The 27,219-nt window shown below is 44.4% G+C and overlaps 1 protein-coding gene across 12 annotated transcripts in view; it reads right to left on the reverse strand.

Annotated features, from left to right (window-relative positions):
- arnt (aryl hydrocarbon receptor nuclear translocator) overlaps positions 1-27,219 on the reverse strand; it is a 61,701-nt gene that overhangs the window by 13,168 nt on the left and 21,314 nt on the right. For 11 of the 12 annotated variants that reach the window (XM_084336208.1, XM_084336207.1, XM_084336215.1 and 8 more), the window contains 3 exons: positions 24,634-24,814; positions 18,981-19,158; positions 17,989-18,125 (listed from right to left, as the gene is read on the reverse strand). In XM_084336208.1, coding sequence (XP_084192334.1) covers positions 17,989-18,125; positions 18,981-19,158; positions 24,634-24,814 — 496 coding nt within the window. The remainder of the gene's footprint in view (positions 1-17,988; positions 18,126-18,980; positions 19,159-24,633; positions 24,815-27,219) is intronic. The other variant, XM_084336210.1, reaches the window with a different exon arrangement.

Here is a 27,219-nt window from a genome sequence, read left to right on the forward strand (position 1 = left end):
GCAGCCTCTATACAGCTAAAGAGACTAATTTTGTCCGGTCTTACGGCTGCTAAAAAGTTGATAGCATCACGATGGATTCAACCGGATAAAATGTGCCGGAAGGTATGGATTCTTACCTATCTCGATGTGATTTATTTAGAGATATCTACAGCAAGAATTTTAGGTATCAGTGAAACTAACAATGCAATTTGGTTAGAAGTGGTGGAGAGAATAAAGGTTAGCATATGAATTGTAATCCCTGGTTAGAAACGAATAATGGATGGATTATCCAAGGGGGGTCCTGAGGGGGGGGGAGAGCGAGCAAGAGCATATGTATGTATTGTATTGTATTGTGGGGATTATGTATATATCTCGTAACCTACATTTATTGATTCAAATACAGGAATGTATATTCCTGTGATTTATTGGGATATTTACTGTTTTTTTTTTTTTTATCAAATTTTTTTTATTGTTATTCACACGAAACAAGACAACACATTAACCACAATCACAATACATAGAACTTCACAAGAAAATAACAAAAACAATAATAATAATAATAATAATACAGACTAACAATTATACAGACAAGAGAAAAGAAAACAGAGTTCAACCTTCTAAATTAATTCCAAGGGGTACTATCTAATAAATGGTCTTTCCCAGTGTTCAGCCCCGATTCCCGGCCGTGTGACCCTATATTAATAAAACGTACATCTCCAATCCACCACAAGGACAATTTTTGGGAACACGACCTGAAAACAGAGCAATGAACCTTCATGAAAAAACAAAAACCTGTAGAGGTGTTCCATAGACTCACAGAGACCGTGTAAAAGTGGCCAAACAGTGAAGAAATAGTTAAATAGCTGCCCCCCCATAATATCCCCAGCTAAACTCAAGATGACAAGACAAAGGACAAGACAGACAAAAACATTTCCTCCTCCCCCTCCCAAGAGACCGCCGGACTCACCCGAACACGCACCCCAACCCCGCTCAGCCGCACACTGCGGTCTTTACCTTCTCAGCTGCTGCGAACCACAGGTCAATTCCAGCCTGCCCCACCCCAATCACCCGGGCTGTGGATATCTCAAGATAAATCACATCCAATAGAGTTAGGGACCAGTTAATCATTGTAAGCTTCTCAGGCTCCTTCCATCTCATTGCTATTAGCTTCTTCGCTGCTGTGACGCCCGCTAGGACAACCCTTTTCAGTTGTACGGACGCGGGTAGTGTCGTTATATCGTTCAGGAGTAGCGTAACAGCTGAGAATGGGATAGTTAAGCCACACAGATCTGAAAGTTTGTCCGTTATTGACCTCCAGAAGCGGGCCACTGGTGGGCAATCCCAATACATATGCATATAAGTGCCGGTGGCCTTTTGAGAGCACAAAGTGCACCGAGAGTCGGTTATCAGTCCCATAGCATATAGCTTCCTAGGTGTAAGATAGGTCCTATGAATATAATTAAAATTAATTTGCTGGTGATTGGGGTTGCGGGAAGATAATGCCACATTTGCCCAAACATCATCCCAGTCAAACTCAGGGTCCAACTCCGGGATATCCACACGCCAGATTGTATCCAATGATAAATTTTTATACGTGGATTGAATTAAGAGCGTATAAAAGTCGGAGACAAACCCTCTGGATGTCGTCCTGTCCACTATGAGCCTGAGGAAGGGGTGTGGGTGCAAGGCTTGAGCCCACGGTACGCCATGCGCCCTCAGTGCTGACCTTAGTTGAAGGTAAAGAAAGAAGGACTCGCCGGGAAGATCATAAAATTCTCTTAAGTCCTGAAACGCACGGAGGCCGTTCTTATCATAAATATCCTCCAGAGTATGCACTCCCCTCCTTTGCCATTGAGGAATATTAACCGGCTTGTGTCCAACAAGTAATTGCTGGTTATTAAAAATTGGAGAGTCCAGGTGCCAAGGGCATTTAACCCCACACGACCTCTGTACATTACGCCACGTTTGGATCACGTGAGTTATGATCGGTCCATACCTCAGCCGGCATTTCGAAATAGAGACAGTGGAGTACACTACATCCTGCAATCTTAGCGGAGATACCGCCGCCGCTTCTAAGGAGCGCCACGATACAGCCTCTACAGGGTCCAGCCAGCACATCAGAGGTCTCAGTGAAAAGGACCAGAAATAAAGTTTAAAATCAGGGATTGCGAGGCCCCCATCTTGTTTTCTACGTTGAGTAGTAGCCCTTTTGATTCTCGGGCGTTTGTTATTCCAGACAAACTTAGATACCATCGATTGTACCTTGCGCCAGTGGTCTATTGGAGGGGGCAGGGGGAGCATTGAGCTAATAAAATTTATCCTAGGCAGGATGTTCATTTTGATTATGGAAGCCCGGGCTTGTAAGGAGTTAGGAAGGGACGACCACCTGTCTAGATCCTGGCATATTTTATCATAAGTACCCGTGAAGTTGTACTTAGTAGTTTGGTTCAGCGTGGGGAATATCTCCATGCCCAAGTATTTAAAATGTTCTACTATGGGGATATCAGCTGGTAGTCGTACCGCCTTGGCCAGTTCATTAAGAGGTAGGCAGGCTGATTTGTTCCAGTTAATCTTAAAACCTGACAATTTACCAAAGTCGTCGATTATCCTCAATAATTTTGTGGCCGACCAGGAGGGGTCGTCCATGAAAATCAGCAGGTCATCCGCATAGAGAGCAATTTTGTGTGGAGTATTGTTGACCATTATGGGGACGATGTCCTCCGATTGCCTAATAAATTGGGCCAAAGGTTCGAGGGAAAGCGCGAACAGTCCCGGGCTCAGAGGGCAACCCTGTCTAGAAGATCTGGAGACTGGAAAGAGTGTGGAACAGTTTTTGCCTGTCAGTATCATCGCAGACGGCGAGGCATACAGGACTTTAATCATATGAATAAAACTCTTTCCAAGACCCATGACCTCAAGTACCTTCCACAGGTATGACCACTCAAGTCTGTCAAACGCCTTCATGGCATCCAAAGACAGAACTGTGGATGGAGTTGTATTGTCTTTACTGTTATCGATTACATGCAACAGCCTCCTAAGATTATCTGCAGCCAGACGCCCCGGGATAAAACCAGTTTGATCGCAGTGTACCAATACAGACATAAATCTCTGCAGGCGACGGGCCAGCACCTTGGCAAACACCTTTAAATCGGCCCCGAGAAGACTCAAGGGTCTATAGCTACCACAATCATTGGGATCTTTGTCCTTCTTGAGAAGTAAAGAAATCAACGCCATATTGACATCTCTTGAGAACTCCCCTTGTTCGATAGCGTAATTGATCATATCGAGCATCAATGGACCCAGTTGGTCCCAAAAAGCTAAATACACTTCGGGTGGAATACCATCCCAGCCTGGTGCCTTACCCCTCTGCATTTCAACAATAGTCTCCCTCAATTCTATAAGAGTAATCGGTCTCCCCAGTTCCTTGGCCTCTTCCTCAGAAATGTGGGGTATCTCAAGCCCGCCAATGAACGATTCAAATTTAGAGTCATCCAGATTACCCTCTGAGCTATATAACTGTGAGTAAAACTCTTTAAAAGTGTCATTGATCTTTTTCGAATCAGTAGTGACTGCACCCTGGCTCGTCCTAATCGAGGGGATATCCGAGAAATGATCATTTGAGCGTATTTTCATTGCCAATAGATGGCTAGGTCTGGAGCCGTGAAAATAGTAATTTTGTCTTGTCCTATGTATCAAGAACTCAGACTGTTGTTTAAGTATGGAGTTTATTTCTTTTTTGACTATCTTACGTTGTGTGTTTAGTCGTTCATTATAGTCAGTTTGCAAGGATGCGTATAGGTCCGCATATAATGATTCCAGTCCTTCTAGCTTTTTTGACCGGGATTTTCGCAAATTGGAGGCAAATAGTGTGACATGACCCCTGATGAATCCTTTCAATGCGTTCCACAGGACCCTAGGGTCTTCTACTGTGCCAACGTTGATCTGCAAAAATTCAGCTAGTTTACTCCTGAACTCAGAACAGAAGTCATCGTTCTTTAGCAGGGTCGAATTAAAACGCCATCTGGGAGCTCTTGCGGAGAGCCTGCCAAAGGTTGCCGTAAGGAAAATCCCCTTGTGGTCTGAGAGAGCCAAGGGAACCAATGAGACATCGAAACTATCAAACATATTAGGGGACGCGAATGCATAGTCAATTCGAGAGAAGCTTTTGTGTCTGGCTGACAGGTGAGAGTAATCTTTGAGGGTGGGGTTGCATAAACGCCAAAGGTCTGTGAGCCCTGTGTCTTTAGCCCACATCCTAAGGGCCTTAGAGGCCCGTTTTTGGTCGCTCGTTTCAGAGGGCCCGGACCTATCCATCTCAGCATCCCAGCACGCATTAAAATCGCCACCCACCATGAGAGCGTATCCATTAAGTTCCAACATATTCTTCGTGATTGTATTATAGAACGCTGAATCAAATGTGTTAGGAGCATACAATGCTATTATAGCCATCTTCCTATGCAAGAATTCAACTTTTGCTATAGTAATCCTTCCCTCCGTGTCCGACCATACATCCAAGATTTTGATATCAAGGTTACGTCTTGTAACTATGACTACTCCTTTCGTCTTATCATCGGCTGAGGATGAGGAGATAACGTGATATTGCCGATTTGCCAGTCTTGACACGTCACCTACCAATAAATGCGTTTCACTAAGGAGAGCAAGGTCAATATTTCTCCTCTTCAATAGCCAAAGGACACTGGCACGCTTGTGTGGGGCGTTAAGCCCTCCTGCGTTCCAAATTAAAATATTCAATTTAGCCATGGTCGAGCTTGTATAAATGCGTAGAGAACATACCAGTGCAGCCAGGCTGAGTACAGAGGTGCCGATCCCGGCGGGCCCGGACGGTCAATCCCAGGAGTTCAGAGGAACAATTACACACACATAAAACAGTACATAAAACACATAAAAATACCACCCCAGCTACAACCCCTCCCCCTTCTACTCTAAACCCTAACCCACCCGTCCTAATATAAGGTCCCCTATACCCACTCTCCAATCCCCACCCTATGCCCCATCCCCTGAGGATGGTCATCCTCCTATCACTTCCCACTAGAGACATGGATTAATAAGACGCTCCCCACTCCAACCCCCCTCTAGATAAACCCCTGAGTGAACCCCCACTAGTCCAATAAACACAAATAATAATAAAATAAAATTCAATAAAGATATCGGTCGAAACCCACCTGAGCCCTGGCCCCAACATGAGACAACCATAATGGTAAAAATAGCCATTATTAAATAATAACTCCACATCAACCTGCAGCCCTCTATTTCCGAATCTGCGCTTCAACATCACATTGTTATAGCCCAAAAGGGTATAGGAAAATTCAAAACAAAATTAAATTAAAGCATCCCAGCCGATAGTCTAAGGCAGGTTCGGGTCACAGGTTAATTGTGCAAAATTGTGTGAACAGTGTCAATTAAACCATGACAAAAAAAAGAAGGGAAAAAAGGGTTATGGTCAAAATGCACCCCTTTAGCTGTCCCTCTGATCAGGCACAACGGCTGAAATGACATAACCTATGTAAGAATAGAATTAAACACATTAATTAATTAATCCGGGGATGGTAATAGGCAACACCTGACACCACCTGTTATCATACATTGTTTCAATAAAGATATCGGTCGGAGCAGTTAGTCCAAGGTAGGATCGAATCACAGTTAAATTGCTCATTCAAATGCCATTAAAACAGCGACAATAATTATTATATAATTACTCAGCATCAGCCCTGTAACCATCTACCTTGGAGTCTGCATATTAATGTCGCAACGTTATAGCATAAGTGGCTCACGAAAAATTCAAAACAAAATTAAGGCGAATCAGCAGTTAGTCCAAGGTAGAATCGGATCACATTTAAATCGCGCATACAGATGACATAAAAACAGCGACAATAGGAAAGAAAAAAGAAAGGAAAAGAGGGGCATGGCTAAAGTGCAGGCCATATAACCATATAGCCATGAAGTGCAAGCCATACCCGACCCAACCTGTTATCATATATTGTATATGCATATTCAACCGACCTTGGCATCTACTTGGATCCCAACGCTCAAAAAAAAACCTGGATATAAAAATAAAAGCATACCAGAAGTTAGTTAGGGACTCGGTCACTCTTGAACTGTGCAAACCAATGTCCCTTTGAACAGCAACAGCAACCAAAATACGTAACCATTAACGGGTCTCGAATGTCTCAGCGCAGACTATAGGCGAAGCCCGCTGGCCAGCCCGAGGCTAGCGCGTAAGCTAGTGATGAATCCGGATAGCACGTTAGCTTATTATGTACATTGTTCAGGTAGCTCGTTAGCTTCCAAAGAGGCGATACACAAGTACGACCATGAGGTCAGCTTTAGCAAGTAACAGAAGTCATTGGGAAGCCCCGCTAGTTGGATGGGCAGAGGACAGTTAGCATGTCTGGGCATGACAGCAAGTGTTTGTGAATAGTCTACCTAATCAATGTATATAGGCCCAAACCGCCAAGTCACTCACCCTCCATTGATATCAAGCAACAGACTCGGGTGTCTCCGCGAGATATTCCTTCGCTCTAGCCAACGACCAAAACAAACGCTGACCACCGACCTTCTCCAACACAGATAATTTCGCGGGAGCGAATAACGTGGGCCTCAGGCCTAGTTTCCATAGCTTAGTCAGGACCACCTTGTACTCGGCTCTCTGTGCTTGAACCTCCGGTGTAAAGTCCTCGAAAATGGCCACTTTGTGATCGCCAAGCCTCAGATTACCCCTCCTGGTACGAGCCGACCGCATGATGATTTCTCTCTGCTGGAGTCTGTTCAGCTTGACTATGATGGGCCTCGGCTCTTTGTTCACGCCGGGAGAAAACCTGCCCGCTCTGTAGGCCGATTCACAGATAGGAGGCATAGGGAGGACATCCGTCCCTAGTATCTTCTGCAGCAGTTCGGGCACGGTCTCAGAGAGACGGCCTTCACCGCTGGTCTCCGGTACTCCAACAATCCTGACGTTGTGGCGTCTATCCCGGGACTGCATCTCCTCCATTGCCGACTGTAGTTTGTTGACTTCAGCCTGCCTAGCCAGCAGGGCGGATTCAAGACCCGCCATCTTCTCACACTGTGATGATACCTCCGTTGTTAGCATGGCTAGTTCGTTAGCATTAGCCGAAGAGGCAGCGTGTATCGCCTCCATCTCGTCTGTCAGCGGTACTACCGCCAGCCGAATTTCTTCTGATATCTCACGACGGAGGCTGATACAGAAATCCGCCAACACTTTCTTCTGTGCTTCAGCGATGCGTGTCTCAGAGTCTGCGTGTAGCTTGGTCATGACCAAGAGCACAGCTTCGCTTAACTCCCCGACAGCGGGAGACGGTGCGGCCATGCTCGGCGGTGCCGGTGTCGTGCCTAATTCTTTCATGGCTCTGGTTTCCACCCCCGCCATCGTAGAAAGTCGAAAAAAGTTGATGAATGTATACTAAACACGACGACCTAGCAAACAGATAAAAAACAATTAAAAATAAAATAAAGACTAATGGGGAGAAACGTATATTCAGCACGGTAGAAGGGAGCTCATGTGAAACACGTCTACTCCATGATCGCTCAGCTCCGCCACCTGGGATATTTACTGTTAATGTTTGTCTTGTCAAAAAAAATTTAAAAAAAAAATGTTTTCTCTGGTTTGGCGCCCAGCGCATGGCGAGTTAACCCGGGATATCTCGGGTCTGGCGTCCAATGTGTTAAGATCGATTTCTCATAACCACGAGTAATCGATCGATTACTCACGCCCATCCCTAGTTATAACCAGTCGTTATTTACCCCAGGATTAGCCGAGCCACCAGAAAGCCAAAGATATATCCATGATAACTTCCATACGATACACAGCGGCGAACGGCCAGGACGATGACGTGCGTAAAGTCCGATGCGACACCCCGGCACGTAGATTAAAAGGTAGAAACGAGCCCTCCTTCTCTCCTCTGCTACTCCAGATCTCGGCCAAAAACTCATCCCCCTGAACAGCTCCCCCAAAGCAACACTCGCATGCACTGCCACAATGTGGTTTATATGCAATAAGTGCCTGTGCACATACAGTGAAGGAAATAATTATTTGATTCCTTGCCGATTTTGTAAGATTGCCCAATGACAAAAGAAATGGTCTAATTTCAATGGTAGGTTTATTTTAACAGTGAGACAGAAGATAAAAAAGAAATCCAGAAAATCACGTTATATAACATATATAAATTGATTTGCATCTGATTGAGCGACAGAATCAATCAATCAGACTCCAACCTCTCCACCATGTGCAAGACCAAAGAGCTGTCTAAGGATGTCAGGGACGAGATTGTAGACAAGGCTGGAATGGGCTACAAGACCATCGGCAAGCAGCATGGTGAGAAGGAGACAACCGTTTGTGTGCTTATTAGAAAATGGAAGAAACGCTAAATTACCATCCATCGCCCTCTGTCTGGGGCTCCACGCAAGATCTGGCCTTGTGGGGAATCGATGATCACGAGAAAGGTGAGGGAACAACTCACCTCACCGTGTTTGGAGGAAGAGAAATGCCGACTATGAACCCAAGAACAGCGTGCCCACCGTCAAGCATGGAGGTGGAAACATTATGCTTTGGGGCTGTTTCTCTGCTAAGGGGACAGGACGACTTCACAGCACCAAGGGGAGGATGGACGGGGTCGTGTACCGGGAAATCTTGGATGACAAACCTCCTTCCCTCAGCCAGGACACTGAACATGAGTCGTGGATGAGTCTTCCAGCACGACAATGACCAAAACATATGACCAAGGTAGCAAAGGAGTGGCTGAAGAACATTAACACATTCGGCGCCAGACCCGAGATATCCCGGGTTAACTCGCCATCGCTTGAGCACCAAACCCGAGAAAATTCAGGTTTTAATCGTTATTTCTTTTATTCGCCATCATAATTCATCCATGTTATCATTGGGAATGGCTCTGAGATCGCTAGGGTTGCAACAATTAGTCGACATAATCGACGAAGGGGAATTTCTGCGTCGATGCGTCGTATAAAAACAATCAGAGACGCAAATGTTCATTTGTAACTGCAATGCACTACAGGAAGTGCTGGGGGCAGTATCGTTTCCATTGCCTGACTGCATTCTGTAGCGGCCCGTGTAAAAAGGAGAAAAGAATGTGAACGGGGTGCCATGGTGACTTTCGGAACATGGGTACGTCAGGGTTTCCGTTCGAAAAAATTGTTGCCGGCCTCAGTGTCCGGTAGATTTCAATCTACCGGTCAAATGAGAGAAATTCCGGTCAGAGTTTATTGAGCTTAAAAACAATTGATAGGCAAAAGAATGACAACAAAACAAAAGAATGACATCATCAAGGCATGTAGATTTATAATATTTTTACTTAAAACTAGGCTACTTTTGCGTATAAAGTCATTATATTCCAAATAAAATAAGTCCAGAGACTCGTGCTGCTGCCGACTTTAAATCAAATAGGTGTCTGTGGGCAGTCGCCCGACATTAATAAACAACAGTCTGTTATAATCACATTTTTATGAGCTAACGAATTCCGTTATATTGGACATTTGTATTAATTATATCAAGCGAAGAACTGAGAAATTTGGCAGAGAGAGACGGCAACATTATCGTGAGTTTGCGTGACGACTCTCTCTCTCTCCACCTCCCAATGACTTATTTGCGAGAGTATGTCGATGCAGAGCAGCAGATTCAGCTGTTATTGGCTCTTTTCTGGGGACCGCACAGCAGCGCCCCCCACCCAACATTGAATTGAAAATGGCTGAATTGGAGTACTGCTGGAGTACTGCATTGTGCTGCTGCTGCTCCGGCTCTGCACCTTCACAAAAGTTCGCACACCCAGCACTAAGCTCTCGCTGACAACGTCGTTGTCATTATTAGAAGCAACGATGAAACAAATGTAATGATTGTTTCGTTCATCGCATAGGCTATTTAATTTTAGCCTATTTTAATACAATTCAAATAATCAAATTGTGCTTAGACTCAGGGAATTATTTTCACCGGACATTAAGACCGGAGAGATTAAATATGTCGGACTTCAACAGATTTTGCCGGTCAAATACCGGTAATTACCGGCTAACGGAAACGCTGGGGTACGTTTTAGATAGTTAGCCATAGTATTGTATTTTTTACGTTAGCTTACATGTTGGAAAACAGAACGTCTCATGGATATGGATAATGCTTGCTACACGAACTCTATTGCTGAGGCTTATAGAGGCTGCGGTATGTTGTATGTAACCGCGTTAAACAGCGCCAAGCTTACAGCGTTGCTGCACGCTATTTCAGTTATGCCGAGGCTGCGGTATGTTGTATGTAACGTAACGTTAGCTAAACAGCGCAAAGCTGACAGCGTTGCTGCTTTTATATACACACATACTCAATGTGGCAGTGTGTGTCACAATCTTACTTAGCTAGTCAGTCTGCAAAAACACGACACTGTGCTAACGCCAAGTTCCAAGTCTCCTCTCACTCACACACAGCGATCAGAGTAAGACACACACACATAGACACACTCCTCTCTCACACACAGCGATCAGAGTAAAACACACACAGATACTCCTCTCACACAGCAAACAAAAGACCTAGAAGTCTGTCTGATCTGACTCATCCTCCTCTCCTCTCCCCCTACAGCTGTTCCACGTCACCCTCCTGGACCAAGTTACAGCCCCTTCAGCCGCGGTGCTGGGGGCAGATGCTGCTACTTATTTTTTCTCTTTGTTTACATTTAAACACTTGCACTTTAATTTGTATTATTTAATTTGTTATGATTGATTGTTGTATTGTATTTATGTTATTCAAATACATTTTGATTTAAGCAAGTTGCTTAACACTTTGAGTGCCACTCACGAGATATCTCGGGTTTTTAATAGTGACGTTAAGTGCCTTAGCGATCTGAAAAATTATTGCATCACCCGAGCCTACCCGAGTATAGCCGAGCGGCGCCGGCGATCACTGTGGAAAAAAGCACCCCCTGTCGTCTCCCAGATGACATAAGTGATTTTGGAATGGACTCAATGAAAATGAAGGGGAAAAAAATCCGGTACTCCACATTTTCCAGTCCACTGAACCCGGCCGGGGTTACCACAGTTCATTCTGGAACCTCAGATCCCTGCTGATCATAGAGTTCTACAGTATCGCGTTGGATCCATACACGTATCGATTTTTTCGAATGGTGATCAGGAATTGGAATATACCAGTTGGATACCATCTGATGTCAGGTAAGGACTCTATGTTATCAGTGTTAGGATAATTAGAGTAAGTTTGATGAAGATATAGGCTGTTTTGTGAAATGTCTTCTTTCGGTTTCACTGTAAAAGTCAGAGAGGAAATCAACGAGGCGATTATCCGTGCGCGGCCGTAATGTGCTTGCGTGCACGTATAATATTGATCATCTAGCGTTTATTTGAAAACGATTCATAAAAAGGCCGACGAATATCAACGTTGTGGAATATTCCACTAAAAGACGATTTTCATAGAATGCTCCAGAATGAGCTGTTTTTTTATATCAAAACGGGGGCTTTTCTAACTGCTCTGAAACGGAAACGACGCGATAAAAAAACAATCTGCCTTGACAGCACTGACTGGAAAATAGTCTTTGATAATGCGATGGGCAGATTAGACACATAGCCATAATTTAAAACATAGATTAGGCGATATTAACGTTAACATTGGCGCCGATGGTGGCATTCAGCCGGTAAAAAGGAAAACCAGGCGTGGCGCTCAAAGTGTTAAGATCCAAATTCAAATGTTTCATGAGTCATTATTTTAATTTGCTATAGGATCATGTTATGTTAAGTTAACCGTTAAAGGTGACATGTACTATAAATGTCATTTTTCAGTCTCTAGCATTGTATTATAGTAATATAGTGGTGCGGCATAGCTCAACATATCAAACCAATTGTTCATTTTGTGATAAAAGCTTGGTGCTTTTATCACAAATTGAACAATAGGTTAGCTATGCCGCCCCACTAATAGGAGTTCGTATCAATGTGTTTTAGTGTCTAAATACCATATTGGCGGATTGCTCTGATTCAGCTCAGCCCCTTTCCTCCTCCAGTAAATCAGGCCATTTTGATTTGAACGGCTGATATACGTCATACTGGGTAGCACACAGTGATGCGATTGGCTCTGTGGTTGGAGCTAATGCCCGCCCCCATTCTACCTAGACAGCGAGGCGGAGTGGGGCCCGACGCCTCTGCGTGCGCTCTGGAGGGAGAGAGCGATGGCGAGAGAGGGGGCACTTGGGGGGGGGGGGGGGACAGGGACCTGCTGCGCGGCACACGGGGCACTCCCTCCGGAGTGTGTGCACTGCAGAGGTGTCGGGTTTCGCTCTGGAAGAAGCTCTCTCTCTCCCTCTCTCCCACCCTCCCACCCACCCCCCCCCCCCCCCCCCTCTCTCTCTCTCTCTCTCTCTCTCCGATTCTCCCGAGTGTGTGCAGAGGTGTCGGGTTTCGCTCTGGAAGAAGCTCTCTCTCTCTCTCTCTCCCACCCCCCCCCCCCCCTCTCTCTCTCTCTCTCTCCCTCCGACTCTCCGAGTGTGTGCAGAGGTGTCGGGTTTCGCTCTGGAAGAAGCTCTCTCTCTCTCTCTCTCTCTCTCTGTCTACCAGTAGCAGACTGTGTGGGCTGACTGTCACTCAAAGTGCTTATGGGCGGAGCCAGGCCATAACAGCCTGAAATCTTGAAGCTGGAAAATGATGGTTTTGAGTACTTGATTAGAAATATAAAACAATGCATTTTTTTGAAAAAAACCTTACAGATGTCTTCAATAGACTAACAGGAATTGTGTAAAGTTGCCCAAATAGTGCTAGGAATAGCAGTACATAGCCCCTTTAAGGCAGAGGGACTGGACAACAGGGTGACATTCACAGGTGTGCAGACTTGAGCATGTGAGGTAAAACATGCACTGGAGCCCGGAAAAGGAGCCACGCCCACAGGAAGCAGATATGGAGGGTGTGACAAAAATAATCGTTAGATTAGTCGACTAATCGAAAAAATAACCGACAGATTAGTCGACTACCAAAATAATTAGGGATGTCCCGATCACGTGATTTTCAGAGGATCGGGATCGGAAAAAAGAAATAAAAATCTGCACTGCACGTTTTTTTTTATTCAACAATAGGGCTGCAACGATTAGTCGGCATAATCGACGATGTCGATCATAAAAACTCGTCGACGCAGAATTTTTGCGTCGATTAGTCATATATATATTTTTTTATATAATTTTTTTTGCACTACCTATCTTTGTGAAAGTGGCTTCTCAGCTCTGGTCCAGCTGAAGACAAAGCAGAGGAACAGATTGGACATTGAGCATGACCTCAGAGTTGCTTTGTCTACCATCACCCCAGACTTTGAGACTCTTGTCAGGAGCAAACAACATCCCCAGTTATCCCAGTTATCCCATTAGTTCCCTGGGATGTTAAGCTAAGAAGTCTGCTATATTATTTCTTTAGTTATTTAAACACTTCCACTTTAATTTTTATTATTTAATTTATTTATCTTGTTATGAGTGATTGTTGTATTGTTCAAATACATTTTGATTTAAAGTTGCTTAAGATCCAAATTCAAATGTTTCATGAGTCATTTTAATTTGCTATTGGGATCATCATGTTATGTTAAGTTAGGGCTGGGCGATAAAACGATAACGATAACTATCGCGATAAATTATTTCCTCGAAATAAACATGAAACGTGGTCGCAAAGTTTCGATATATCGATTTTCCAAGCTTGGCTCCGTTCAGCCTCGGCTCAGCACACTCACTCACAACAACCAGCGTTACGTGATGACGTGCTTACGCACAACAGCTAACAACCAATCAGTGAAGGAGATGGCCGAGACCCGGAAGGAGGTAGGACTCACTCAACAACAAGGCTTGCTAGGCTAATTAGCTTGCACAGCGTTGTTTTATATATTTACGTGCCGAGTATGTGTGTGTTTTGAATTCTGAGGCCACGTTTATGGTAGTGTGGGATATACAGTGGACGTCGTTTCAATATATTGTGGCGGAAGAAAGTATTTTAGTGTCATATTTAGCACATTGTCATGGAATCCACCGCTTAGAACCAACAGGCTGGCTAGGATAACTAGCTTGCACGGCACTGTTTTATATATTTACGTGCCGAGTATGTGTGTGTTTTGAATTCTGAGGCCACGTTTATGGTAGTGTGGGATATACAGTGGACGTCGTTTCAATATATTGTGGCGGAAGAGAGTATTTTAGTGTCATATTTATTGTCATGAGATACTCCGCTTGTCGGCTAACGTGCGCAGACTGATGACGACATCAACCAGGGGCGGATTTAGGATTGTAGGAGATCCGGGGCTTAGCCCAGATGGGCCCCCCCCCCCTTTTTTTTTTTTTTATTTATTTTTTTTTAATTTTTAATTTTTTTTTAATTTTATTTTTAATTTTTAATTTTTTTTTGCAGGCAAGGGGTGGGTAGGAGGGGGTCAGACACGACCCCCTCCACGACAGATTTTTTTTTAATTTAATGAACCTGTACGTGCAATTTCCTGCAATATAGAGCCTTCAATCTTGACCAATAAAGCTGCTCTTTTCACTATAAAACTCAGTTAACCATAACGTAGTTATGGTTAGATTTATATATTGGGGGGGGATATATCATATTTTTCATATAATCAAAAAGTGGTGGAGCAAGATCATACCTTTGCTCCCCCAAGTTCAATAGTGGGAGAGCAGAGATGCTCCGAATGCTCTTATGGCCAGGCGTCTATGATTCACTGATACAAAGTAAAATAGTGCAGTGCAATAAAATAGTCAGTAAAATAGAATAAAATAATGCAATAGTGCATTGCAATAAAATAGTTATCATCGTATTTTTTCGGGAGGCCGGTAAGGAGTGCATTACAGTAGTCGAGTTGGCTTGAGATAAAGGCATGGATCTGGTTTTCAGCGTCCTTTTGATTTATAAATGGCCGTACTTTAGCTATGTTTCTAAGGTGGAAGAATTAAGTTTTTGTCAACTTGTTGATTGTGATTTAAAGCTTAGGTCTGAGTCTACCATAACACCAAGACTTAACTCACTCAAATACAGTTAGCAGCTGGATAGACCACAGATGGAAATTAGCTTCTGCTAAATCTGGTGCAAACATATTTTCATGTAACAATGATGAATTGTAAAAAAAAAAAAAAAAAAAAAAAAAAAAAAAAAAAAAAAAAAAAAAAAAAAAAAAAAAAAAACATTATATCGACGATAATTATCGATATCGAATTATATGAAAATAATTGTATAATTTTATCGCGATAACGTTTTTGGTCATATCGCCCAGCCCTATGTTAAGTTAACTGTTAACACTTTGATCGCCGGGGTTAAATTCATAATTTACCATCCCTCGCCAGCCCTATTTAACATGGAGAAGTTCCCCTTCTTTGCAGGGCTATAACTTTTTAAATTGTATTGCTAAATTGACATTACTATGGCCCATTCAATGTCCTATATGTATTGTTCATGGTGTAGCAACGTTATACTTTTTCATTCACATATTCATACTAAAATACGGTCTAAAGTATAAGTATGTTTTTATCGTTTTCTGCAGCTTTCTCCAGAACGTGATTTATAGCCCTAAATGCATTATATTGATGATTGTATACAGTTTGATAGCAATCGGCGCGAGATAAAAAATTTCAACTGCACGTACTTCTAGAAGTTACATCGTATGATCTGATGTTGACCGGATGGGCGGGGGGTCGTTTATAATTCCGTGGGCAACGTTATATCATTCATCTAGTGTGGGTGATATGATCATTAGAGCAGTTAGTATAGAAGACATTAAAAAATAACGCTGAAACTCACCGTAGCTTCCTCTCGCCGTTGGGAGATGAGCGTGGAACAGAATTTTTTCTATTATGGGATGTAGAAATACCCGATCCATTTCCAGGTTGTATAATAGTATATACGTCCAAATCATGTTGTTTATCGAGTTATTGGCAACGGATCGCTATCCATTGTGTCGAGATCGAGTCCCGGGACCTATAGCGAGTGATCGGACCAAATTGAAATGAGCACCAGCTTCCACTTCCTGTTTCTTCCCTGGGCGATCAGGCCGATCGGCCACCAGATGGCGCTCTTGAACCGTTAGAGAGTTGATAGGGGCTCACCAGTACATCTCATGTCTCCGGGGGAGAAATATGATTTCGATCACAGATTTTTAAAATATAAAGGGTTAAGGGTTAAGGCAGAGGGACTGGACAACAGGGTGACATTCACAGGTGTGCAGACTTGAGCATGTGAGGTAAAACATGCACTGGAGAAGGAGCCATGCCCACAGGAAGCAGAGATTGAGGGTGTGACAAAAATAATCGTTAGATTAGTCAACTAATCGAAAAAATAAGACAGACAGTCAATTACCAAAATAATCGTTAGTTGCAGCCCTATTCAACAAACATGACCATGTTCACGTCTTAAACTCATACAACTGAGGCCTTAGTTTTGGTTTTAAATTACATATAATATATCATTAATTTATTTATTGTCACACAGAGCAGAAGAATTTTCCACAACAAACACATTCACTTTAATTTACACCATTGCACGACAGTGACGTATGCCGAATCCCTCGAGAGACCTACATGCTCACAACAACGTGTCGCTCCCGAAACAAGGTTATCCACTGACTTGAGCAGCTAGACAAAAATGTCAGAGGTTTGGAAGCATTTTAAAATAAAAAGTCAAGCCAGTCCAACAGCCACTTGCAATGTTTGCAAGGAGGACATTCCGCGTGGAGGAAAAACTCATGAAGCAGCAGGCTGCAGCGCCATTGTGCTCGGGGTAGGAGGCGGAGTTTTTAGACTAACTTTTCACCTGGAAAACGTCAATTATTTGCTGTGACTGAGGATTATCGTCGGCGTTTCAGACCAAAAGGGAGCAAATCATTACGTAAGTCGAACACTGAATGTATACTAATGTGCAAAAAGATATTGAAACTTTGAATATTTCTCATATGAAGCACATTTCTCAGGGTGAATGTAATAAGAGCCGCCGCGCTCGCTCCCCTCGAGGGACTATTAGGCAAGGGGCTTGTCTCGCTCCGCCAGTTTCTGACAAATGCGTAAATGTATTACTAATGTGAAAGATCGGATAATCGTTAGTTGCAGCCCTAGCGGCCGGTATTGCACAAATGGCAAAAGAGTCGACTTACAAAAAATAACCTGTGGGAGGATTTCAACAAGATAAATGCGGCAACAGTCCAGTGCAAATGTTAATGGGTGCTGCGTGCCAATCAAAAAACTACAAGAGACATCTGACCTCTGTGCTAGCCAACAAGGGTTTCTCGACCAATTCATGTTTAGCTAGGGGATCAAATACTTATTAAACACAAATGTAAATCAATTTATATTACAACAGTCTCTCACTCTTAAAATAAACCTACCATTAAAATGTCTTACAAATCGAGAAATGCAGAACAAAGCAGCAATACGTAATGTTTTGTTGCTTCGCTCAAATTTATTGGCATTGAGAGAATTTTGCCAAACCAACCCAAGAGGAGACAGTAACATCACCAACCAGCTACTATCACACAATCTGTAATTATCACCACCTGTTGGCACAGACCGTCTTTGTAAGCCTACACCTGATGCCAATCAAGTGAAGAATGACCCTGAGGATGCCACAACACCATCTCACATGTCCCTTGGGTCTCATTAGTTGCACTAGTTTGTTTTATAGCCCAAGACTATAAATACAACTAAAGTGCATTTGATCGCTCCTGGTGTGCTGCGGGATTACTTTTATCCTGAAACATTGTATTGTTCCTGTTCTGGCTGCACTTGGGATGAGTAGCTGGGATGAGGTGCAGGGCTGCGTGCAGGGCACACACTGATTCTCATACTTTATTAATCCCCTTAGGGAAATGTGGACGTCACGGCAGCAATACGCTAAAAGGAATCAGGGCATCACAGCAGCGCTGAGAGACGGAGAGAGAGAGAGAGAGAGAGAGAGAGAGAGAGAGAGAGAGAGAGAGAGAAAGAGAGAGAGAGAGAAAGAGAGACATGGAGAGAATTTGAGCATGTGACTCACAGGGAACATGTCTTGTTGGTTGCCTTGGGCGTGAGGATGCTGCTCTACGCTGCTCTGGGAGTGCTGCTGGCCTTGCCACTGGGGCCACACTGCCTCCGCTGCCCGAGACGGGAACTGCGCTGCAGACTGAGAGCCGTCTGGGATACAGGGGACAAAAGGGTGAGAGGATGAACTAGGAGAGGACAAAGACAAAAGGAAGGCGCACACACAGCCTAGCTAGCCATTACAAAGATTGAATAAAATCTTGGCAGCTGCTTGGCCCTCCTCCCCGACAGGTCAGTAGTCCTCAAGCCACAAACTTTACTTTATTTGGACGGGACAATGCAAAATTTATGAACACTGTGGAGTGTAAAAATTGCCGGATTTAGCACAAGGCTAATTTCCATCCGTTGTCCCCAGACATTAAAACAGGACTCATAAAAATAGAAAGAAATGTACAAATACATAAAAACAGGACACATAAAAACAGTAAAACATTTACAAATACATAGCAGCAATACACAAAAATACTAGTGGCTAGAGATATGTCACATGTGGTCACATGACTGGTTGGTCTTCAGCCATTTTTTTTGTTGCCCTCTAAAAGAAGCAAGGCTGGGGCTTTCCCTTATGGACATGGGGAGACTGTTCCACGTTTGACTGCCTTTTATGGACAGGACGTTTTGGCCAAACGTGGTCAGGTCTTGGACCATGCAGTCACCTCTGGTGTCTGACCTGGTGCAGAGTCCAGTGTTTATTTTTTTGTAGATGAATTCCTGTACAGGAGGAGGAGCTAGTCCATGTAGGCATTTGTAGATGAAACAAGCGCTTTTCAAGACTTCATTTATCTAAGCTCAAAAAGAACATGACATGGTTGCCAAAAATCAGGACCGATACCCTACAATTATAGCCAAGGCCTCCGATATGTGTGAGCCAAGGCATACTTGGCCATTTTGTCCAAGAAGACTTTTCCACATTATAGTTCAAATGAAAGACCTACACACACCACCTACCGTAACTGTTGGTGTTGAGACTGGCACGTGCGTTAATGGGCGGGTAGTTTGCTCCACTGGTAGCTGTGGGGGCAGCACCTGTGGGCATCTGGCCAAAGGAGTTGGATGAGCCACCTCCAAATCCGCCCATGGCAGCAAACTGAGGAGACATGGTCTTTCCTGCCTGGGGCGCCACCTGCTGGCGAGAAGAGGGATACATTTAGAAATGCACCCAGTTTACTCCCATTTGATCCAAAAGCATGTGATAACAATGCACAACGGTACAACCAACATCTGTTTTCTAAACTATAATCTGTCTGCTTTTGAATTTTGTCATGCAACTGTAAATGTAAAATGTAACTAAAACCTCCTTGTTTCTATAATACTGGGGTAGGATAGAAGGGTTACCTTTATATTTATGTCAGGGAAGATGTTTCTGAGCACATTATGCTCTTTTTCAGCAATACCCTGAGACACACTCCTACAGTTACACATAACACCCGAGAGCTGCTCAGTACAGCCTCTCAGTCTGACGCTCTCAGCCACTGAGCAGCTCCACTGCCTTCCTCTAGGCCAGGGCACCTCAGAAATAGTGATTGAGGGATTGATTGAAAACGTTATTAACAGATTGCAGAATGGGTACAATACAGTACGGCTCAATACACACAATTGTTAAGGGGATGCAGACCAGAGAAAGACTTTCGTCTTGTTTACATCAGGGTCCCCCATTTTCAATTCATCAGGACATTTATGACACAGATATACAGTACCGTTTCATCCAGACATTTATGACATGCAAGACATACAAATATACAGTACGGTTTAACACTTTGGGTGCCGGGAAACGCTTAAACACGTCATTCCCGGCCATGCTCAAGTTGCCGAAGACGCTTTACAGCGTCTTTAATATCAATATTTCAAAAATCTGGGATCGGATTCATATGTCCCCTCCGCTGGCCTGAGATCCACCAGGAGGACCCACTGAGCTCTCTGGCGGTTCAGGAGCGCCATCTGGTGGCCGATCGGCGCAATCGCTTAACAGGAAGTGCCGTAGAGGTTGTGCTGGACGGCCGTATTACTTCCGGGCACTCGGTACATGTCCCGGGACTCTGGCTCGTCACACTACATAGCGATCGATTGCCAATAACTCGATAAACAACATGATTTGGACGTATATACCATTATACAAGCTGGAGATGGACCGGGTAAATCTACATCCCATAATGATAAAATTTCTACTCTACGATGATCGCCCAACGGCGTGCGGAGACTGGGGTGAGTTTTAGCGTGTAAAGTTACCGTCTTCGATACTAACTGCTATTATCAACATTTGACCCACATTAGATGATTGGTATAACGCTGCCCACGGAATTATAAACGCCCCCTAGCCCATCCGGTCAACATCAGATGACGTGTAGTAACTTCTAGAAGTACGTCTAGTTGGAATTTTTTATATCGCGCTGATTGCCATAAAACTGTATTGCATCATCAATATAATGTATTTGGGGCTATAGATCACGTTCTGGAGAAAGCTGCAGAAAGAGATGAAAACATACTTATACATTAGACCAGGGGTTCCCAAACTTTTCAGGCCAGGGCCCAGAAAATAAGGCGTCAGAGAGCCGCGGCCCAATGCACATCGTCTGGCTTTTTTTTTTTTTTTTTTGCCAGGTGACCGATTTTTTAAGCCAAATATCACTTCAATCCTATTAAGTTAGTTCAAGTTAGTTATTCATTTGTGTGCTATTTATGAGAGGGCTAACTTGTTGCAAAATAATAATGATAATAATAATAGCCTCATTAAAATACTATTGTTGCTTCGGTTGTTTTCAGCGTTTTACGTGCATAAATAACTAAAGTTATTTAGTTTGAAATGTTCGTTGAAATAAGTAGATTTTTCGTTTTTGTTTATTTATTAAGTTAATATAAAACTATATAGTCACATTTTAGAATACAATAGAATATAATTTTAGAATACAACTAGAAACACTGTCCTGGCCTGCTTCTAAGTTCAGTGGCCTGACAAAAAATAATAATAAAAAAAATAAAAATAAAAAATAAAAATAAAAAATAAAAGATTTTTTTTATTTTTTTTTTAATCATCTCGCGGCCCACCCGTGGCTGCTCGCGGCCCACCTTTGGGTCGCGACCCCGACTTTGGGAACCACTGCATTAGACCATACTTTACTATGAATATGTGAATGAAAAAGTTTAACGTTGCTACACAATGAACAATACATATAGGACTTTGAATGGGCCCTAATAATGGCAATGTAGCAATAGAATTTAAAAAGTTATAGCCCTGCAAAGAAGGGGACTTTCTCTATAGACAAATAGAGCCGGCAACCTACGGTTGATAATGAATTTAACCCATGGCAGCCAAAGTGTTAAGAGAAAGAGATCATAAAAAAAATATATATACATTCGAAGGGGAAGAAACTGTACATTGGAGGTTTGGACATTTACCGGGGCAAGGAGAGAATTCCTCCTTAATTGACCCATCTGGCAAATGGACTGCATTTATATAGAGTGCTTTTTATCCAAAGCGCTTTACAACGTATGCCTCACATTCACCCATTCACTCACACACCGACAACAAAGGCAGTCATGCGAGGTGCCGACCGGCTCACCCCCACCATCTCAAACCCTGCCCCGTCTTCTTGATCCTCCAATCACAACTATTGCAATTGGAGGATCAAGAAAAGAGGGGTGAGATGGGTCAATTTCCCCCACACATGTTCCCCTAGCAACTAAACATGTGTTATTGACAAACCTGTTGCGGCCGGCCTACAAGAGCACATGTCCCCCACTGACCGACTGCCCCGCCAGTGAACCATGAACGCTCCCAGTGTTGCGGTGGCTGGGTCCAGCTTAACTAGGCTCGCCTAGTCTGATTTTTCAATGAGTTATTAGGCGTGTTCGAGATTGCCGAGGCAGACGCGGATCTGCGCAGTTTTTACTACGGCCTCGCCAAGCGCGTCGCACGGCGGTTAGAATGTTGTCCGACTTGCTCTGGAAATATGACGAGGCGAGGCACGGAAACCTCACGGGAGCGAGCCACGCTCGGCCTTCAGAGCCAGGCCCCACAGTACCTCTCAGAGCCAGGCCCCACAGTACCTCTCAGAGCCAGGCCCCACAGTACCTCTCAGAGCCAGGCCCCACAGTACCTCTCAGAGCCAGGCCCCACAGTACCTCTCAGAGCCAGGCCCCACAGTACCTCTCAGAGCCACGCTCAGCCTTCAGAGCCAGGCCCCACAGTACCTCTCAGAGCCACGCTCAGCCTTCAGAGCCAGGCCCCACAGTACCTCTCAGAGCCACGCTCAGCCTTCAGAGCCAGGCCCCACAGTACCTCTCAGAGCCAGGCCCCACAGTACCTCTCAGAGCCAGGCCCCACAGTACCTCTCAGAGCCACGCTCAGCCTTCAGAGCCAGGCCCCACAGTACCTCTCAGAGCCACGCTCAGCCTTCAGAGCCAGGCCCCACAGTACCTCTCAGAGCCAGGCCCCACAGCACCTCTCAGAGCCAGGCCCCACAGCACCTCTCAGAGCCACGCTCAGCCTTCAGAGCCAGGCCCCACAGCACCTCTCAGAGCCAGGCCCCACAGCACCTCTCAGAGCCACGCTCAGCCTTCAGAGCCAGGCCCCACAGTACCTCTCAGAGCCACGCTCAGCCTTCAGAGCCAGGCCCCACAGTACCTCTCAGAGCCAGGCCCCACAGCACCTCTCAGAGCCAGGCCCCACAGCACCTCTCAGAGCCAGGCTCAGCCTTCAGAGCCAGGCCCCACAGTACCTCTCAGAGCCACGCTCAGCCTTCAGAGCCAGGCCCCACAGTACCTCTCAGAGCCACGCTCAGCCTTCAGAGCCAGGCCCCACAGTACCTCTCAGAGCCACGCTCAGCCTTCAGAGCCAGGCCCCACAGTACCTCTCAGAGCCAGGCTCAGCCTTCAGAGCCAGGCCCCACAGTACCTCTCAGAGCCACGCTCAGCCTTCAGAGCCAGGCCCCACAGTACCTCTCAGAGCCAGGCCCCACAGTACCTCTCAGAGCCACGCTCAGCCTTCAGAGCCAGGCCCCACAGTACCTCTCAGAGCCACGCTCAGCCTTCAGAGCCAGGCCCCACAGTACCTCTCAGAGCCAGGCCCCACAGTACCTCTCAGAGCCAGGCCCCACAGTACCTCTCAGAGCCAGGCCCCACAGTACCTCTCAGAGCCAGGCCCCACAGTACCTCTCCAGCGACTGCTCCACGCAAATACATGATGGGAGACGACTTGCTATCGTTGCGCAAAGCGCCCATTGGCTCAGAAAATTTGTCACCTGGTTGTCACCACCAGCCACGCCCACAAGAGGAAGTTATGAGACGTTTGATTGATTGATTGAAAACTTTATTAACCGATTGCAGAATGGGTACAATACAGTACGGGTCCCGTCTACCCGTCTATCCCCTCTATCAGATAGATTTATTGGATACAGGAGTTTGGGTACCAAGAGCTTCTTCAAGTCGATTCTACAGACTGACTGTTTCTATCATCGGAATTAAATAATTATAATGATAATAAATACGACAATTACGTTTTGCATTTATAGTCATGACTCAATGAGCAATCTGAGCATTACCGCTCGTATGTACAGTACTTCTCTAAGCCGTCTGGCTCACAGATAACCGACTAGAATAGATTAACGAACTCCATATAAATCTATAGTTCATTAACGATGCAGCAGCTGATACTGTACACACACACACACATACACTGCTGAATAATTCTGTTTTGCCTCTATATATACTGTATATATAATATATTGATGCAAAACAGAATTATTCAGCAGTGTGTTGTGTGTGCGTGTGTGCGCGCTGCGGTTGGCAGGAGCGCGCAACAAGATGGTATATTAATACAGTCTAGTGTGCTGTGCTGTGTGATGACAATACATTTGAATCGAAACTAATTGTGCACGCGGCCCTCGAGTCACATTATAATGAGCTGGACAGGTGTGTATGTGTGTGTGGTAACGTGAACGTGTATCTGCCATGCGAGACTAGGCGAGAGGCTTTCAAATCTGAAGTGTCCGACGTTCTGACTCCTCCCCCGGCTGCACTAGTCTACTTTAGAGGCGAGCCGAAATCAATCTCGAACACGCCTAATGAAAGAAGCATATCGTTAGCCTCATACGATAATTGCCTACGTTATTTTTTGGCCAAATTGAGATTTCTGCCCAACTGTACTCTCCTCACATCTGCATCGCCCTTGCTTAGTGCCTATGTCCTCAGCCAATCAAAACACTTGTTACATTCAAAAATCCCCATCTGCCTAACTTTTAACGTTACATACAGATGGCGATCGCATGACTTAGGCAAGTATAACAACTGCCTTAGTGTATGACATATATGTATGTACGAGAAAAATATTTCTAAGTCACGACATATTTTGTTTAAAAGTCACCTTATTTTGTTACGCAATGGTTGTTGTGGTTTGATACACCTTGTGGAACTTATTTTCAAAATATAAATTAAAAACTCGTACACATTTGCTGAAAATTTAGTTTTTTCTTCTTTTCGAAAAATCTTGAAAAATGACTTAGGCAATTATCGTATGAGGCTAACTATATTTGTTTTGTGAACTGGTTTCAGTGAGAACAGATTGATCAAATCCTTTTAGGCATGTGTCCTGCTGTTGCAGCTCTACCTGGTTGAAGGGCGGTCTAGCTCCAGCCCCTGGCCAGCCCCCTGCCGGTCCTCCCTGGAGCGGACTGACTGTGCTGGAGGGGGCGACAGAGGAGGGACCTCCGTTCTGACGGGACATCTGAGCCAGCATCTGACCTGCCGAGTGGGCCGGCTGCACCATCTGAGGAGCCATGCCGACTGGCCTGGGGACAAGAAGCAAGGCAGTGAGACAATGAAGGAAGTGAGGGAACAACAGACGCAGACCAAGACTTCATGGCATGAGCAGAGGCATGTGGGGAACTATGCTGAAATTGCACTCACACATTATAGTATACAATAGGCTTGAGCGATATTGAAATAGCCAGTGCATAGAACCTTCCTACATGTCTGAGGTCAGTGCATAGAACTATCCTACATGTCTGAGGTCAGTGCATAGAACTATCCTACATGTCTGAGGTCAGTGCATAGAACCTTCCTACATGTCTGAGGTCAGTGCATAGAACCTTCCTACATGTCTGAGGTCAGTGCATAGAACCTTCCTACATGTCTGAGGTCAGTGCATAGAACCTTCCTACATGTCTGAGGTCAGTGCATAGAACCTTCCTACATGTCTGAGGTCAGTGCATAGAACTATCCTACATGTCTGAGGTCAGTGCATAGAACTATCCTACATGTCTGAGGTCAGTGCATAGAACCTTCCTACATGTCTGAGGTCAGTGCATAGAACCTTCCTACATGTCTGAGGTCAGTGCATAGAACCTTCCTACATGTCTGAGGTCAGTGCATAGAACTATCCGCAACCTCCTTAACACTTTTGAGTGCCAGCCACGAGAAATCTCATTAGTTCATGCCATGCGTTGAGTGCCAAGAACGGGAAATCTCGTTATTTTTTTTGTTATCGATTTCCATAAATTTTTCATCAATCTAGCCTCGCGTTACCAGTGGGGATCTGTCTGAGCTCGAACAGGGAAAATACCGCCCCCCATCGTCTCTCCGGATGGTATTGCACCCATTGGATTGGACTGAATGAAATGGATGGGGGAAAAAAAGAGTCCAGAATCCACATTTTACTTGTCAGGCATGTAACCGGAGACGATCCCAGTCATTGCCCACCCTCAGAACAGCGTGGAATATGTGTTACCAGTACCCAGCGTTGGATCAATAAACGCGATCGATATTTGGAATGGCGATCAGGAATTGGAATAATCTTTTTGGAGAACATCTGATCTGAGGTAAGGAATCTATTTTACCAGTCTTGGGATAATCGGAGCTATTTTCACCTATATATCAGCATGTGCCATATGTGTGTGTCTGTGTGCGATCAGGAAATAAGAGAATCGATTTTTCAGCCCGGTTCTATAGCGTGCATAAGTACACATATACTATCGATAATCTAGCGTTTATTTGAAAACTATTCATAAATAGGCTGAAAAATGACAACGTGTTTTGTGTATTCCAGTGTATTCCAGTAAAGGGCGATTATCACAGAATCTTCAGACATTTTCTGAAACCTTCAAGAAACGAGCATTTGTCGAAATGGTATAAGACGGAAATGAACCGATTAAAAAACAATCCGTTTCGACAATGTTGACTGCAAACAAGTCATTGATAAGCGACGGCCATATTAGACAGACACATAGCCATAATTTAAGATATAGTTTATGCGTTCGCAAATATGAGAGCTCTATCATTGAAGTGGGTGGTGGCACGCAACAGGGTTCCGGGGCACCGGACCCGTGGCACTCAAAGTGTTAAAGGGCCAACCACGTATATGTTACACGTGGCAAGGTTGTTTTGGCTTTTATTCCATTGTAATATCCTACTCAATGTCACCGAGTGGCACTGCAGATTTACCCTACTCTTGGAATTCGGAAAAGTGCATTACCGGCCAGATCCTCGTAGGGGCACTGTCTCGATAATGCAGTGTTCCCTGTTACAGACCGGTGTTTTTTTTGTTTTTGTGAATGGACTTTTCTGTTAGCCTAAAGCTATGCGTGTAGCCGATCGACTGGAATAGTTTTTGGGACGCTGAATTCAGTATGCAGTAAAGGAATATATCATCAGCCAATGGACATATGGATCTACCAGATGGCGATCGATAACTGGGAAATCCTTTTGGGGATCCAACCGGCCACAGGTAAGAGCTTTTTCACATAAATTACATGCTGATCAGCGAATAAGGCTACTGAGGCTAATGCCGTTATTGGTAATCAATAATCAGAAACAACGTCCCCCGCCCCCCCCTTTCATGCATTCATGGTGGACCATGATAAGGACAATATGCATTTTGAGTTTTAGCTCTAGCTTGTGTATAACCGAAACGCCATTCGATTTAACATTATTAGCTTAGCACCCTATATCTCGCGTTCCAGGCAGTGTTAATTTTGGCAGCTATTTTCATTTAGTTAGTCTTAGTCATGTGTCAAGTGCTCCTTTTTCGTTTATCATATTTAATAATCTGCATTTATTTTTCGTTTAGTCAGTTTTAGTCAACTAGATGTCTGAGCATTTTAGTCTTAGTCAGTGTTAGTCTCGATTTTGTCTTTTTCGTTTTTGTCTAGATTTAGTCGCAGAAAACTGATGATTTTTGTCTAGTTTTCGCTAACGT

Source organism: Notolepis coatsorum, assembly GCF_963971535.1.
Source record: "Notolepis coatsorum genome assembly, chromosome: 19".
NCBI classification, from domain to species: domain Eukaryota; kingdom Metazoa; phylum Chordata; class Actinopteri; order Aulopiformes; family Paralepididae; genus Notolepis; species Notolepis coatsorum.